At 37.7% G+C, this 13268-nt stretch overlaps 1 protein-coding gene across 1 annotated transcript in view; it reads left to right on the top strand.

The window, feature by feature from the left end:
* Nucleotides 1-13268, top strand: part of LOC127453105 (synaptic vesicle glycoprotein 2A-like) — a 60913-nt gene that overhangs the window by 31234 nt on the left and 16411 nt on the right. Inside the window, exons 3-4 of the mRNA XM_051719214.1 lie at nucleotides 8927-9107; nucleotides 9915-10066. Coding sequence (XP_051575174.1) covers nucleotides 8927-9107; nucleotides 9915-10066 — 333 coding nt within the window. The remainder of the gene's footprint in view (nucleotides 1-8926; nucleotides 9108-9914; nucleotides 10067-13268) is intronic.

The raw sequence follows: 13268 nt of genomic DNA, 5'->3' as shown, positions 1-13268 counted from the left end.
GATGTGTTGTCTATTTATTGTTTTTAGTTTTTTTCCCCTGGTACCCCAGTCTTATTATTTCATCAACACATTTTGATGTGTTTTCCCACAGAAAATGTCTAAACATCCCTAAAACAGGACACATTTACTTGAAAAGCAAAATGACATTATACAGTATATTAAGTCCTGTCTTCAAAGAAATCTAGCCAAATTAATTGTGATTTATGCTTAAAACAAGAAAAAAAAAATACATATAGTGGTGCAGGAAATACTGCTCTCAGCTGCTAATAAGAGTGTAGTTTTACCATATTTAAAACCCCAGAGTAACATTTTAGCCTTGCATATTTCTACTGGCCAATACATTCACCAATGGACTCAGAAGGTCAAGAAGAGTCAGAAGGTGTTGAGATGGTGGGAATCTCCTGCACAGGGTTTGTGCGGTGTAAGTCGATGGGCCCAGGAGAGGAAGGGGTGAGATAACAGTCCCCACTGCTGCAATGCAGTGTGATGCCTATCAAGGCTTATCATCACGCCTCTCTGCTATTGCAGCCCATTGTGACGCGAAGGTGAGAGAAAACAGTGCTGACAGCTGCCAGCTTCTGTAGACTGGTCATTTCAGGAGAATCATCAGAGACAAAGTTGATACTTTAATGAAACAGATTGTAACTGAAAACTCAATAAATGGCTCGTACAAATCATATCCACAAGTGATTTGCATGTAAATTACTGCTAAAGTCAGTGTGTGGGTTATACCATATAAAAGATATATTGAAATAAAGAAATCACAAACAGATAAACATTATATATAATCATAAATTTGAAGTGGGCCCTAAAAACCTTATTCTTGGTATACTACCTCCATAATAACTAAGAAATAAATGATAGCAATACACTTTCATAGTAATTAAAATGGCAGCTTTAACACATTCGAACACTATAAACAAAAAGAGCTGGTTCAGAGGTAAGGCTGACAACTTAAAGGTACAAACTACGGAAATACCCAAAGGACATACTTGAACATCGAAAACAGCTTTTCCCAATCTGAAAACAGATGATAAATGAAAAAAAAAAGGCAATCATTGCAGTGGACAAATTATACATAGATGGTCAATTATATCGTGATAAGGACATTACCCCCTGGCTTTTCTAAACCCTTCAATCCCATTCCTGGGTCAATAACTGCCCTGATCATAAACTTATAAACACACAACCACTACCCCACTCCCCAGTATTTCTTTCTTTCTTTCTTTCATTCTTTCTCTCTCTCTCTCTCTCTCTTAAATATATAAGATGTGCTCTTACTTTGCACCTAGGTCTCGTACCCCCCGCCCCCCCCAACCTGTTAAACCTGTTCTACACTATGTCTGTATTTAATGTTTTTTGTATTGTTGTTGTTCTGCTGTGTACATTCTGTCATTTGTGTATCTTTAGTTTTGTTAGTCTGCCAACAGCATTGCCATGTTATGCATGCACGCATACGCACTGCCATAATTGCACGAATATATACACTCACACAAATACATATACAGTACTCACACGCTCACACATTAATAAACATTTTTGTTTATTTTCCATTTCCTCATAAAAACATGTCATCAATCACTTTTCTAACCTGGAAAGTTTGTGGATTTGGTTCTCAGATAAAGAAGATCAAAGTTTTGAATCATTTAAATAAACTACAAGTCGACATATGCCTTTTGCAATTAACGCATTTGTCAGAATCAGATCACAACTAAATTAAATAATCAAAATACAATCATTTATTCTCGGCTCACTACAACACAAAACAAAGAGGAATATGCATTTTAATAAGTAAAAAAATCTCATTTGTTCATAACACAACCGTTAATAGCCCAGTTACAATTGGTAATGTATTTGGCCCAAACACAGATGACCCATCTTTTTTTCAGACGTTTTTTTCCTTCATTTCAAACCTTTCTAGCTGTCCAGTCATAATAGCAGGTGACTTCAACACAGTTCTCAACCCAACAATAGATAGATCTAATAATTCGAGCAATAAACGTATTTGCCAATCTGCAGAAACCTTAAAACAGTTCATGAGTGATTTTGGTCTTGGCGATAGTTGGCGATTACAGCGTCCAGATGCTAAAGAATACTAATTTTTCTCACCAGTCCACCACTTATATTCCCGCATAGATTTCTTTCTCACCAGTAATTCTATTATATCAAATATTTCCAAATCAAAGATCCATCCAAATAGTCATTAGTGATCATGCCCCGGTAACATTAAAATGGAATAGAACTAGTCCACATAAACCCATTACCAGATGGCGCTTTAACACATCTCTTCTGAAAGACCTTGAATTTGACAGTTATTTTAAAAGAGAGTGGGCATGCTTTCTAGAGATGAATGACACCCTGGAATCATCTCCGTCTCTTCTGTGGGAAGCCAGGAAAGCAGTACTAAGAGGAAAAATAATCTAATTTTCTGTTTACAAAAAAAAAAAGAAAGAAAAGGAACAAGAAGCAGAACTAGAGCAAAAAATCAAACAACTCGAAGACATCAATATAAATAACCCAACAGAAGAAACACAGAAGTATAATATAAAAATATAAATTTAAACTAAATGAAATAATCAATAAACATACTCAATTCCTGATACATAGGCTAAGACAAGAAGACTTCCATCACAGTAATAAATCTGGTAAATATTTGGCAAATCAAATCAAACGAAATAACGAAAAACAACAATCCCAGTTATTACAGACACAGCAGGGAAGTCCACCAACTCACCGGAAGAAATAAACCAAATCTTTCAAAATTTTTACAGTAAATTATACTTATCAGAAAAAGACCCAAATCAGAAAGACATCAATTCATTTCTCAACAGTATCAATCTGCCAACTCAGTAAACATCAAATAAATAGCCTGGAATCACCCATAACACAACATGAACTTTTTACTGCCCTAAAACCCATGCCAAACAATAAAGCACTAGGTCCTGATGGATTCCCTGCTGAATTCTACAAACACTTTTGGTCAATTTTATCACCACTTTTCATCCGAATGATAAGTGAATCAAAACAAAAATCAAAACTCCCAGCTAACATGAACACAGCCACAATTACACTCCTCCTCAAACCCAAAAAAAGACCTAACATTACCGTCAAGCTATCGTCCCATTTCTCTAATTAATGTAGACATTAAAATCATCGCCAAAGCATTAGCCCATAGAATTGAAAAAGTCACGCCATCTATAATCCACCCAGATCAAACCGGTTTCATTAAAGGTAGACTTGCATCCACCAACACATGCAGACTTTTTAACTTAATGTATTATTCTTCAATTCAAAAAGCAAAAACCATCATAGTTAATCTCGATGCAGAAAAAGCTTTTGATAGGGTCAACTGGAAATTCCTGTTTTCCACATTGGAGAAGTTTGGTTTTGGGGAGTCATTCATGAACTGAATCAAAATTCTGTACACATCACCTTCAGGACTAACTGTCACTCTGGACACACTGTCACTCAGGACACACTGTTATCACCAATGGACTAACATCACGTAGCTTCACACTGCACCGGGGGACTACACAAGGATGCCCACTCTCCCCTCACTATTCACCATTTTTATTGAACTGTTAGCAGCATCCATCCATCAAAACAGCTACATTAAAGGAATTCAAACACTAAATACACACCACAAAATCAGCCTTTACGCTGATGATTTATTACTGTATTTACAAGACTCCCCATCGTCATTACAAGAAACGATTAAACTAATATTTCTGAATACTCAATCAACTGCAGTAACTCTTCTATTCTTTCATTACATTCCAACAGCTTGGATGTGACATCCCAGACACTACCTATCCCTCTATGCACCAATCACATCACATACTTAGGCATTAATATTTCCCCCAGGCTGTCAGAGCTGTTTGGGCTTAACTTTACTCCGTTATTCAAAACAATAGACGATGATCTTCAACGCTGGATGAATTTACCACTATCCATTAGGGGCAGAATATCAGTAATTAAAATGACTATACTCCCTAAATTAAACTATTTATTCTCAATGATTCCAACACAACCCAACCTCACCTGGTTTAAATCTCTAGATTCAATCATTACCAAATTCTACTGGAGGCCTGGGGCTTGTATCTTCCCACCATCTCCCTGCACTCATTCACCCTGGATTTCTTGCCTTGGGCTGGTTCTGCATTACATGCCTCACTTTTTTTTTTTTTTGCATCACATATTAGCTGAGATACATACACATCCTGTGTCCTGGGGATGGGGGTGTGAGCCTTGGGCCCTGTGCCCCGCGGCATCTCTCCCTGACGGCCCATTGTGGCGTGACATGGGCGGGGGACTAACTTATGACGTGGCCACGGAGGGATCAGAGGCAGCCTTATAATAATTTAATATTATTATTATTATTATTATTATTATTATTATTAATACTACTACTATTATTATTATTTGCCCTCTTCCTCATCCTCCAACCCCCCCACCCTCATTCTTAATGAATTGAGTTTATTATTATTATTGTCATTATTGTCATTATTATTTGTTGTTTTTACTATTGTTATATCTGTTATACATTTCTAGATGTTATTTTGTTTATATGATTCCACCACAACACCCAGATACACTTACACACACACACACACACACACACACACACACCCACAAATATATATACATACATGAGATAGACTTGTCATGTTGGCCGTTGGTATGTATGTTTGTTTGTTTCCCTGTGTTATTTTGTATTTGTTACATGTAAATACTGTTACACTCTTTGTTTGCATAATAATAAAAAAAAAATGGCAGATATAAAGCAAATTACAACGACATTGTACAACGACAAATCAGAGATGCCACGAAGACAAGGATCGAGTGAAGAGAAATAATATCAAGCATGAAAACAAGGATGGAGGAAATATATAGATGGGGAGTTCAATAACATATAAAATTAAGAACATAAAATTTGAACAGATGGAAACTGCTTAAAGAAGTAATAATTAATCAATTATGATGATTCTTTCTCTTTGACTTTTCTGATTAACTGGTAAAATGTAAATTTAATTAGCAGTTATACTGCCATACAAACGCAAAATGCAAAATTCAGTTATAACTGAATCAGGTCTCTTAGGGTACGTTTACACGACAGCGATGTACTAAAAACGGAAACGTTTTTCCTTTGCGTTTTTGAAAAGTTTCGCGTACAGACGACAACGTTGTCAAAACGATCCCCGTTCACACGGATCCACGAAAACGACTAAGGATATGTTCACACTTGTAGTTCGGTTCTCTTGGTCCTCTTGGTCCGGACCAAAAAAGAAAATGATACATTTAGTCCTGGTTTGCTTAGCGTTCACACTGGCATTTTTAACACTGAACCTAACGATACAAAGCCAAAGGCATCAGGAAAAAGTCACAATCTGATTGGACAGCTTTTATGACGTATATTTTTTTACGGAACTTGCCGATCATCCAAAACAATGCTGGCTGCTGGGCGAAATGCGCTCGTTGGATTTATATATGTATATATGGTGGTATTTTTACCAGCTGAGAACAAACGAAGAGCTAATAAAATGTGTAAAGGAGTCAAAAGCAGGAATTCCTCCGTTGCACACACAAACGAAGATATGCTGCAAGGACGGCTGACGGCGGTTCCGACGCCTGTACCGAACTGTAATGGGCAACATAGCTCCTATAATGAGAAGAACCAGGTGTGCTTGAGGTCAGTATAAGGCAAATTACTTCCTGTTTTTGGTCCATTTAGAGGTCTTTGGTCCATGTTGCGTTCATATATTAATCGAACCGCACCAGAGTTCATTTGGAAGCGGACCAAGACCCACTATTCAGGCGGTCTCGGTCCGCTTGTTTGGTGCACACCAATGTTCGGATGGCAGCGTTCACACTTGTTCAAATGATCCGCACTAACAGAGCAATCGCACCAGAGTTCGTTTTAATCAAACCAAACCTGCCAAGTGTGGACACACCCTAAAACGCTGTATTATGCATGCCAGGCCAGTAGTTGGCGATGTCACTTTGTAAAGAAACTATGCGCCTGTGCACATAAGCATTCTTCCACAGAGCGGTGAATACAAACAATGAAGATGGCGAAAGCATTGAGCAATTTTGTCTGGACGGACGATGAGGTTGCTTTATTACTACAATTACTTTGCTGGAGAAGTGACAATAAACTCAAAATCTTGAGCAGCACAAACACAGTCCTGTAGTCCGCCATTGTAGTTTTTAATGTCTCGCGCGTTGTTTTGAAGTACTCGTGCGCATGCCTATAGACTGAACTCTCAAGATTATTCAATAAACTCTGCTAACTTTTACCATCACTTCGTCTCCTGCCTTCTTCTGTATTCCCCCTGCTGATTCTTGGGATGGCAGGAGAGTAAGTTAACATAAGCTGTTGATGTTGACTGGTTTTGGATATCAGACAGAACTCTGATATATGGATATCTTCTGACGGAGAGAGAGGTCTTGTGTACACTGGATCTAACATGCATTTTCACTGCCTCATGTTTTCATATTCTAAGCATATCATTGAATACTGTACATGGCATCACATCTCTGTCTATAGGCTATATACATAAGCGGTGGGTGAATGAATTGCAGGGTAAAGGTACATCAAATAAAATTAAGTAAATAAATAAATAACATTTAAAATACAAATACATTTTCCCCATCTGAATCCATACATTAATTTCAAGATTTTCAAATTGCAGGTTCTGCCTACTGTGCAATGTTCACACTCCGTACAAAACACTCCAAATGAATAAATTGTTTATTATTGTTATTTGCACAGACACCAGTATTCATATTGATAATTATACATCTCAAATTGATGCATATCAATCCATCATTCTATATATAACACGTAATACGCGTGCGCATGACGTCATCGTTTCACAAATTCGCGTTTTTGTATGTTTACTCGGAGACGATAACGGCATTGTTTCCAAAAACTGCACTCTGAAACCCGTTTTCAAAAGTTTGCATTTTCAGGCCCCAAAACGCCATTGTCGTGTAAACGAACAGTCTAAAAGCATAAAAGTTTTCCGTTTTTAGTTGAAAACGTTGTTGTGTAAATGGCCCCTTAGACTATGATCTGCCCTGTGACAGACGAGTTTGGCTCATGGAAGAGTTTAGCTCCATACACACATGCAGCGACTTTATCGCTTGATGTTGCTAGTCTCTGTACGGTGAAGTCTCTAGTGGCTGCTTCTATCTAACGTTATTGGTGGATTGCACGTCTGGCCATGTCTTTTGAAAATCTGATCACAGATAAGACATTTTGCCAGTGAAACTAAGATATCATTCTTCTTTGACAAGGATTCAGTTTTCTTGTTTGTATAAATGCATATTCTGCAGGGGAGAGTGTTTTTATATGAACTGCAGCAGTGTTCAATGCATCATATCATTAGCAAGATGAACGATCTATCAATGTATGAATCAAACTCACTCAAACTGCCGTCATTTTCTTTTCCATACATCATTTTTATTATATCCATGCATGTGGTTACAGACGAATCATATAGAACAGTGAAATCGCTCACAGAAACTTGATGGGTGTTGTGAGCTCCAATGAACACCATCTTCACTCCTATTGGTTGTTGCTTCCAAAAGTCACTCTTCATTTGCATAAAGTTACACTTTTCTCAACATTGTCGTTCCGCTCACCATGCCCACATGTAGTCGCCAGAGGTCGCTGTCGCTCGTGTCGCCGGAAGTAGCCAGCTGTCATTGAAAATGAATGAGAACTAGTTGTTTGGTCTCTGAAAGTCGCTGCATGCGTGTATGGGGCTTTTGTCTCATATGCTAAGATTCAGAGAAAACTTTATGTGAAAATGCAATAACTACAAAATTAAAATCAAAATAATCCTAGCCATTTTTCTCATTTTCAGTGTTGGTGTAGCTACTGAGTTTGGCCTTTTGAGATTGGTTGGGGCAGTCTGCAGCCCACCCTCAAACTGTGCATCACACAAGCCACCCCTAAACTACTTTGAACTAATGCACATAAAAACATTTTAGTTAATACAGCATTTGCCTGATGTTTGATTGGGTGGGTAAGACTCACGTTTGGGTGGGCTCAGCCCACCCCTGTCCATGCCTACATCTGGCCCCGTCTGTGCTTACCAAAATTCAAATCACTGCTCTCCAGTGGCCAAAGCTGGAAGTGTTTTTGAACGTATGGGCACGTGTGAGCTCCAGTTTCCAGGTGAAATACCTACAGAGTGGTGCCAAAAGCGAGTTTTATTTTTATTTGATTTTTTTTTATTGAAAATGATGTAATACAGTCAACAGGAATGCTATTAACCAGACACCCTAATCCAAGCCCCAAATGCCTGATGGGAGATGGCGCTTGTCAGTAATTCAGCAGAATGGGGTTGATTTCAGGGTACATACATTTTTAGAAACAATATTTCAATTTATGATCATGTTGTATGTAGCCCTAGCGACAACAGCCATTGCAGGTTGCCAGCAATGTCTTTCTTCACAATTTTTTTTTCTTTTGGTCAGTTTGATTTTTTTAATTTAACTTATCTTCTGATCTCTTTCCAAATGTTTTCATTTTTTTTTTTTACTGTCTGTACAAATGTCTATAAGACCCACATGAAGCTATTCGTTTGTGTCCACTTCATGCTTTTAAGAGCCCTCCAAAACATTTGGGCACTGGTAAAACATTGACTATAATATAATGAAATATTTCATTTTGCTAAATATAAATGTACTTTTGAAAGGCCATCACTGGAGAAACAGGCTTTTTGGTTGCATAATGTTGTAGTTACAGCATTTACAGTGGCAGCAGGTTCTTATTGCGCATCCTAACCAGCTAAACCTTGATCCGTTTGTCTGTAGAGAATAGCAATAGGTAGACCCGTGCTAATATGAAATGGTTTTGGACCGGATTTTGATGTAATTATTGACCTCACACCCTCTGTCTGTCTCTCTCTTTCAGGTCTTATTGTATACCTGGGTATGATGGTGGGTGCCTTTGTGTGGGGAGGTCTGGCTGACAGAATCGGGCGCAGACAGACACTACTCATCTCTCTCTCCATCAACAGTGTATTTGCTTTCTTCTCCTCTTTTGTCCAAGGATACAGCTCCTTCCTGTTCTGTCGCCTGCTCTCCGGTGTGGGGTAAATGCATAATTTAAAGCTCCTACAGTCCCACATAACTCTCTAACAACAAGACTGCTACAAAAATTAGCATTTAGGAGTCATCCTCTTGTTTTGATGTTTACATTTAAGGTTGAAGTGTCCAGTATAATTTCTGTGATACTGCAACTAGCATCACCCAGTGGAGTTGCAAAAATAGTAACTTTTTTAAAACAGGTTTCCTGAACACTCCCCCCAAACTCATGCCATTAGTAGAGCCAGGGTTTCCCAACTAGGGTTTACAGGCATGTTCAATTAAATTAATTAAACCTTAATGATATAAATAAATATTATAAATATAAAATAGGTTGCAGGTGTTGTAATTGGTCATGAGGAAAAACAACAGATTTTTTTGCAAGTGAACAAGTAAATTCTTATATTTTAAAAGGTTAATATTACTTAAATATTTCCTTTTGTGTTTCACAGAAGCAAGAAAGTCATACAGTTTCAAACAACATGAGGGTGGCTAAATAATGACAAAATTTTAATTTGTGTGAACTATACCTTTAAAATCTGAGGGAGTATTTAAAAAAAAAAATATTTAAGGTCGGTGGAGTTCAGTAGAAAAAAATTTTTGGGAACCCCTTGGTTTTTACACTTTCCAAGAGAAATTTTACATTTTAAAATGGTATATGAGGCAGTATTTTAACAAAAAAAAAAAAAAAAAATTTGTCAACAAAATTGCATCATCTTACATAAGTTATTTTAATTGTACAAAATGATGCACAAAATCCTAATTTTGCAGTCCCTTTCTGTTTTATGCTCTTAATTCTCTCGATTCGGCTGTAGGATTGGTGGTTCGATTCCCATCGTGTTCTCATATTACTCTGAGTTCCTGGCTCAGGAGAAGCGTGGTGAGCACTTGAGCTGGCTCTGTATGTTCTGGATGATTGGAGGCATCTACGCTTCAGCCATGGCCTGGGCCATCATTCCCCACTATGGTAACCATCAAGCTTTCTTTGTTGGGTATAGTGGTTAACTGATCTCAACTGGTAGTAGAAAGGTTTTAAACCCCACAAGGAATGATCCATAAACTATACCTAATTGAGCACAATGGCGTAGATTTAGTTTGAACACTGAGGGGGACCGAATGTGGGTCCGGCAGTTTCATTACAACACAATACACAATGCATAATAACAGTTCAAATTAATGCACAGTTAAATAAAAAAGTATATTCAATGTAGGGACAGTTTTGATGGTTAGATTACCGTCTGAGAAAAAAAGTCGCAGTTAACTAGTTTTACAATTATTTGCACATTTTCTTATTATGCAACAGCACTGATGCAAAAAATGCATATCATATAATAATTGTCTAAACGTCTTAAGTGGATGCATTTCTGGGGGATATGTGGATGCTAAAGGAAGCCCTATAATAAGAAAACTGATAAATATACACACGCACACACACACACACACTCACACACACACATGTTGGGTTTTCATGTTTTATGAGGACTCTCCATAGACATAATGGTTTTTATACTGTACAAACTTTATATTCTATCCCCTAACCCTAACCCTACCCCTAAACCTAACCCTCACAAAAAACTTTCTGCATTTTTACATTTTCAAAAAACATAATTTAGTATGATTTATAAGCTTTTTTTCCTCATGAGGACTGACTGATTGTCCCCACAATGTCAAAAATTTTAGGTTTTACTATCCTTGTGGGGACATTTGTTCCCCACAACATAGAGAATACCTGGACACACACACACACACAAACACACAAACACAAATAGGAGGTAATAAGAGATGCTTCAATCTAGGTCACAACACAACGCTTATCCCAAGCTCAGTGATGTGCTTCAGTGTAAACAGAGTGCTTCAAAAGTGCGTAAATGTAAGATTATTGTGGGTGTGCAACATGTAGTTCACGGCATTAAACAGTTTTTTCTTCTGCATCAGTTTATTAAAGCAATCCGTTATCTGTCAGACACCCCAACATAAAGAATCAGCAACATACTCTAAATACTGTCCACAACACCTTAAAAATAAACCTTTGGACTATGCATAATAACATTACTTACAGCAGGCAATTTACAGGCTGATCATGACTAAAATTGACATTTATTGTTGAATGCGGTGAATTTGCACAGAAGCAATGCTTTAAATAATGAGGACGATTTAAGACGCAACTTTTCAAGTTCACTGATAGTAACTACGTGCTGTCAGCATGCTTAAACATTACAAAAAGTGGCATCTTTTGTTGTTGGACGATTAGTGGAGCATCCTGTCCCATTTGTAGAATGTGTGTCTTTCAAGGACTTCTGTCTGCTTGTTTTACATCCGTCGTCTTCAGTCAATCATTTAAATGCTGCCAAACAGCCGATTTAAGTCGCTTTTTTGATGGATATGAGTCTGGTAGATCGAATTCCTCTGTTATATTTTGGAATTCGTGCGTCAGTTCGTGACACCTGGCCATTAAAGCACCACCGGGCCACCGTCCGTAACCATAGCAACAGCTTCAGTACCCACACAGGCACAAGAGCTTTCCCATTTAGGCTTACAAAATCTTCAGAAAAACTCTTTTATATTATATATTTATACATTATATATAATATTTTTGACACGTGTAAATAAAGCATTTCACAGTTTTTAACCGTGGATTCTAAATTCTTATAGTTAAATTAACAGTGATATTTTTAATCATGGTTAATATTAAAATTGCATCATCCCTAATTCAATGCATACTCTTAAATATTTATACACTATATCATATCAAACATTCAGAAAAAGCATTAGGGTTAATGTTTCAGAAAAAATTTGACCTTTTCAGAAAATTACAATTCTTACGTGCTCATCTGAAATGCTTCTGAAATCTGCTTTCCTCACCATGAAAAACAACTGATCATTTCTATGGATGCCTTTAACATTTTCACTGACTCCACGTATGACTCGAGTTATATTTCATGTTCATCTAAATTCATACGAAAGTTTTGAGTGGGTAACAGACTTACAGACCGAAATTGCACATTGTCAGCAACTGACTGTCTTGTGAATTTTATTCCTGCAGGGGGCACTTGACGCTCTGAAAACTGAATCCTCCATTCATCCGCATATAAATCTAAGAACACGTTATATCCATTTGGAGACATTTTACACTGGATAGGTATTTTGAATAAAAACTGATAATTGCAAGGATTCATACCTGTGAATGAAAATCCACCTCGGCATCATCTATAAAAGCATTTTTAAAAATCCTCATCCAGTAATAAACGACTGTGAGTTCATGCATCCTGGCCAGCGCTGAGAAAAGTAACAGGTACCACGTGACACCGCTGTCTAGTTGGGTGATACCAACTCATACAACAGAGGAGGGACTTCAGTTTTTTTTGTCTCAATATGACAGACTCACTGCCATGCAATTGCAAGGTATCTCAGCATGGTTTTGGACAGCATTGCAAGGAATTTTCAGCATTGATAAAAATATACAAGGGCAGATGCCCTTGATCACCCCCTTCACAGCAATGGGGGGGGGGTGCCCCCCATCTCCCCCATCTCCCCCAGTTCTACGCCAGTGCTTGGGCAAGATACTTAACCTCTGGTTACTCCAGTGGGACTGAACTTGTAACTTAAGATGGTGATGTTCTATTGTAATGTCTCAGAAACATATTACACCAGCCCTGGTTGTGTTGCATTAAATAAAGGCTGAAATCTACATTATTAATTGGATGTCAAAATAAGCAGAACTATTAGCATTTGTTCTTTTAACCCTGCTAAAAAGACCAGCTAACCCAGCATGCAATTCCCATGCTGGTCTTGGCTGGTTTATGTTTTGTGCTGGTCTAACTGGTGGACCTGCATAGCCATGCTTTTAACCAGGTGCTGGTGAATTTGGTTGACCAGCATGGTCTTTCTGATGAAGATGGTTAAATAGTTTAAAAGCCTGGTGCAGACACCAGCACCCAAAACACAACATAAGCTAGTGACCAGCAATGCTGGTCTTTTCAGCAGGGAAGACCCCATGAAATGACTTGATGAGCACTGTTTTATTTCCTGTGTTGACGTACTTCCTATTGAAACAGTTCGCTTGAGTGGGACATATCAAAGGGCCTTTTTGAAAGAGTGAATAAAGCACAACAATCTCGTTCCAGAAAGAAAAATCAAATAAATTTTTTTCCATTGAGGAATTTATTATT

Source organism: Myxocyprinus asiaticus, chromosome 15 (assembly GCF_019703515.2).
Source record: "Myxocyprinus asiaticus isolate MX2 ecotype Aquarium Trade chromosome 15, UBuf_Myxa_2, whole genome shotgun sequence".
In the NCBI taxonomy this organism is placed as follows: Eukaryota; Metazoa; Chordata; class Actinopteri; order Cypriniformes; family Catostomidae; genus Myxocyprinus; species Myxocyprinus asiaticus.
This window is presented reverse-complemented; position numbering and strand designations above follow the sequence as displayed.